We start from the raw sequence: 3353 nt of genomic DNA on the forward strand, positions 1-3353 counted from the left end.
CTCCCCTTTTCCCTTTCCCTTCCCTCTCCTCCCCTCCCCTGTCCTCCTCCCCTCTGCTCCCCTCCCCTCCAGGAGAGGCCCTGTGGGCCCCATCTCCCTCCCTGTCCTTTTAGTTTCTTAGCCAGGAGCCTGCATTGATGTCTCAGAATCTTGCTAAAGCCCTTATTTGCTACTAAGTCAAATTGCTATGGCAGCCCAGAGAGGCGCGTATTTTATGGAGGTGGGGTGGCGGGCTGTCATAGCTGGGGATGAGAATGAGGGGAATTTACCCCTGGGTAAGATGGAGGGGAGGACGCTGCAGGGTGCACACGGTGGGATTGGTGGACAGTGTGCCCGCAGGCAGTTGGAAGTGCTAACAAGCCTGGTGTGTGCCCGGTGGCAGGTGGCAGTGGACATACATGGAGGAGTAGCAAGGGCATGAGCACAGACGTGCATTGCAGCCCTTCGTTGATAATGGTTTTCTAAAGCTTCCTGGCTTTCCCCTTCCTTGCTTAGGACCTCCAATGCCCCTTCCTCAAGGGTCTTCACATCAAACAACCAGAGACTGTGAAGCAACTGCTGTGTACTCCCTCGAAGTACCGCATGGATATCCTGCAGTGGATGTATACACGGTAATGGAGCGGCTGCTTCCTCCCCCATTTCAGTGACACACGTGGTGCCACTCAACCCACCTGAGCCAGATAGGGTTTGTTCTGTCCCTGGTTCCCTCTCCCACCCCTCTCCTCCTCCCGTCCCCTCCCCCCTTACCCCAGGGGCTCTGTTCCCTACCCCAGATCACTGTGACAACAGCTGCTGAGGTAAGAAGTGCCAGCTATGGAGCCATGGTCAAATTTGGGGTGAAAATGCCCCCTCCCCACCATTGCTTTGGGCAGTCACTTCACCACGTGGCTGAAGTACTCAGCTTGGCTTCTGAGCATTCCCTTTTTTTTTTTTTTTTTACTTTAACTACTGATTTCCGGACTGGAAGGAGCCTGAGTAATGATCTACTCACTTTAGTCGTTTTGTTTTCAGACTGGGAACCTGAGGGTCAGGCTGGCGTTGTAACTGCCTTGGGTCTTATCACTCAGGAGTGACAAGCAAGCCAAGACCCCCTGTTTCCCAGTCCTTCAGGTCAAGGTGTGGCCTGGTGTACGTGCTTGGCACTGTGTAGGGCAGTGGTCGGCAAACTGCGGCTCGTGAGCCACATGCGGCTCTTTGGCCCCTTCGGTGTGACTCTCCCACAAAATACCTGCTCTTCCACAAAATACCGACTTCTGTGCATGGGCCACGAAGTTTCAATCGCACTGCACGTGCGTGCCCACACATGGTATTTAGTGGAAGAGCCATACTGAAGGGGCCAAAGAGCCGCATGAGCCGCATGTGGCTCGCGAGCCGCAGTTTGCTGACCAGTGGTGTAGGGGAAGCAAGCCTGCCTTGATGGCAAGGGGAAAGATCTAGAAAGTCCACAGAATGTCTGTTTCTTGGGAGCAGCAGCCCCTGAGCTAAGCATCTGTCTTAATGCTCCAGGGGGGAAGACAGGCCCGGTGTTTTTGGACATGAGCCCCAGGGTTGGTACAGGCGTCTTTCATGAGGCCAGGTCTGGGCCTGCCCCTCTTCAGCCTGGCCTGTCTGCCTTTGCAGCTGCAGAAGACACCTGGGCAGGAGCCTGGCAGTGGAGGATCGAGGGTCTAGCCCAGCCGTGGGCAAACTACGGCCCGCGGGCCGGATCCGGCCCGTTTGAAATGAATAAAACTAAAAAAAAAAAGACCGTACCCTTTTATGTAATGATGTTTACTTTGAATTTATATTAGTTCACACAAACACTCCATCCATGCTTTTGTTCCGGCCCTCCGGTCCAGTTTAAGAACCCATTGTGGCCCTCGAGTCAAAAAGTTTGCCCACCCCTGGTCTAGCCTGTACCCAGCTGGTGTCTGCCTGGCCCTGAGCTGGGTGTCCTAGAGACGGCCAGGAGGAAGGAGGAGGCATTTTCATGCTTAAGTCTCTCCTGCTGCCTTGCAGACTCGTCCCTCAGGTTCACCGCAGACCTTGGTATACCCACACTCATAACCTTTTGCTCTCGCTCACCTGTTCTCCCTCCTGGAAGTGCCCTTCAGGTCTCTGCACGTTGCACATACTCTGACACAGCCTTAAAAAACCCAGGTCACACGTCCTATCTCCTTTTATTTATTTTTTATTTTTAAATATATTTTTATTGATCTCAGAGAGGAAGGGAGAGGGAGAAAGAGATGGAAACATCAATGATGAGAGAGAATCATTGACTGGCTGCCTCCTGCATGCCCCCTACTGGGGATCTACTTCACAAACCAGGCATGTGCCCTTGACCGGAATTCAACTGGGGACCTTTCAGTCCACAAGCCAACACTCTATCCACTGAGCCAAACCAGCTATGGCTTATTTTTTATTATTTAAATTTTTTAAAAAAATTAATTTTAGGAGAAGTGAGAAAGAGAGATAGAAGCATCCACGTGAAAGAGAAACACATTGCTGCCTCCCGCACACGCCCCGACCAGGGGTCAAACCTGCGACCTTTTGGTGCATGGGACGACGCTCCAACCCACTGAACCAGGGCACATCCTATCTCTTTTTTAAAGGTCTCGCCTGCGGTGGCTCAGTGGTTGAGCATCAACCTATGAGCCAGGAGTTCACGGTTCGATTCTGTGGTCAGGGCACATGCTTAGGTTGTGGGCTCAATCCGCAGTAGTGAGTAGGCAGGCGGCAGCCGATCAATGAGTCTCTCTCATCATGGATGTTTCTATCTTTCGCTCCCTTTCCCTTCCTCTCTGAAATCAATAAAAATATATATTTTTTAAAAAGTCTCCAGTTTCCAGAGCAAAACATATTTTTTCTTCGGCTAGACACCCACAGCCTTGGAGAACACTCCTGCCAGAGTCCTCAGCCTGTTGCTTTTGTCTTGCCTGCTGTCCCGTTTGGCTCTGCAAAGCACTGGGAGCTGCTGGGGCAGGTACCACGCAGGGGTTCCCCACCAGCCCGGACTGCAGCGGTGTTGTACTGACGAGGGCCCAGGGGCACATACGCACTTGTGCTGTTCCAGGTGCCTCAGATTCGGATGGATGCCCTCCAGGAGCTGGGGCTTTAGTGGCTGCAAAAGGCCAAGACACGAATCCCAGTATTGGGCACACCTCCATAGTCTGAGTGCCGCGGACACTGGCAGGGAGGAGGTGGCATTAGACCTGGGATGGAACAGGTGATGGTAGGTGCTCATATCGACAGGAGCAGGGAGCTGTGTGGGAGGGAGAGCCAGGTAGCAGCAGCCTGAATGGCAGCCCAGGGCAGCTCACGTGGAGCCTTGCAAGCCACATGAGGCCTTTGAATTTGGTGCTCTGTGCAGGAAG

The 3353-nt window shown here is 53.1% G+C and overlaps 1 protein-coding gene across 1 annotated transcript in view; it reads left to right on the forward strand.

The window, feature by feature from the left end:
• Nucleotides 1-464: 464 nt before the first annotated feature.
• HAUS7 (HAUS augmin like complex subunit 7) overlaps nt 465-3353 on the forward strand; it is a 22259-nt gene continuing 19370 nt past the window's right edge. Inside the window, exon 1 of the mRNA XM_006766944.2 lies at nt 465-611. Within this exon, the coding sequence (XP_006767007.1) occupies nt 583-611 (29 nt within the window). The 5' untranslated portion in view covers nt 465-582. The remainder of the gene's footprint in view (nt 612-3353) is intronic.

This window comes from Myotis davidii, unplaced genomic scaffold (assembly GCF_000327345.1).
Source record: "Myotis davidii unplaced genomic scaffold, ASM32734v1 scaffold462, whole genome shotgun sequence".
NCBI classification, from domain to species: domain Eukaryota; kingdom Metazoa; phylum Chordata; class Mammalia; order Chiroptera; family Vespertilionidae; genus Myotis; species Myotis davidii.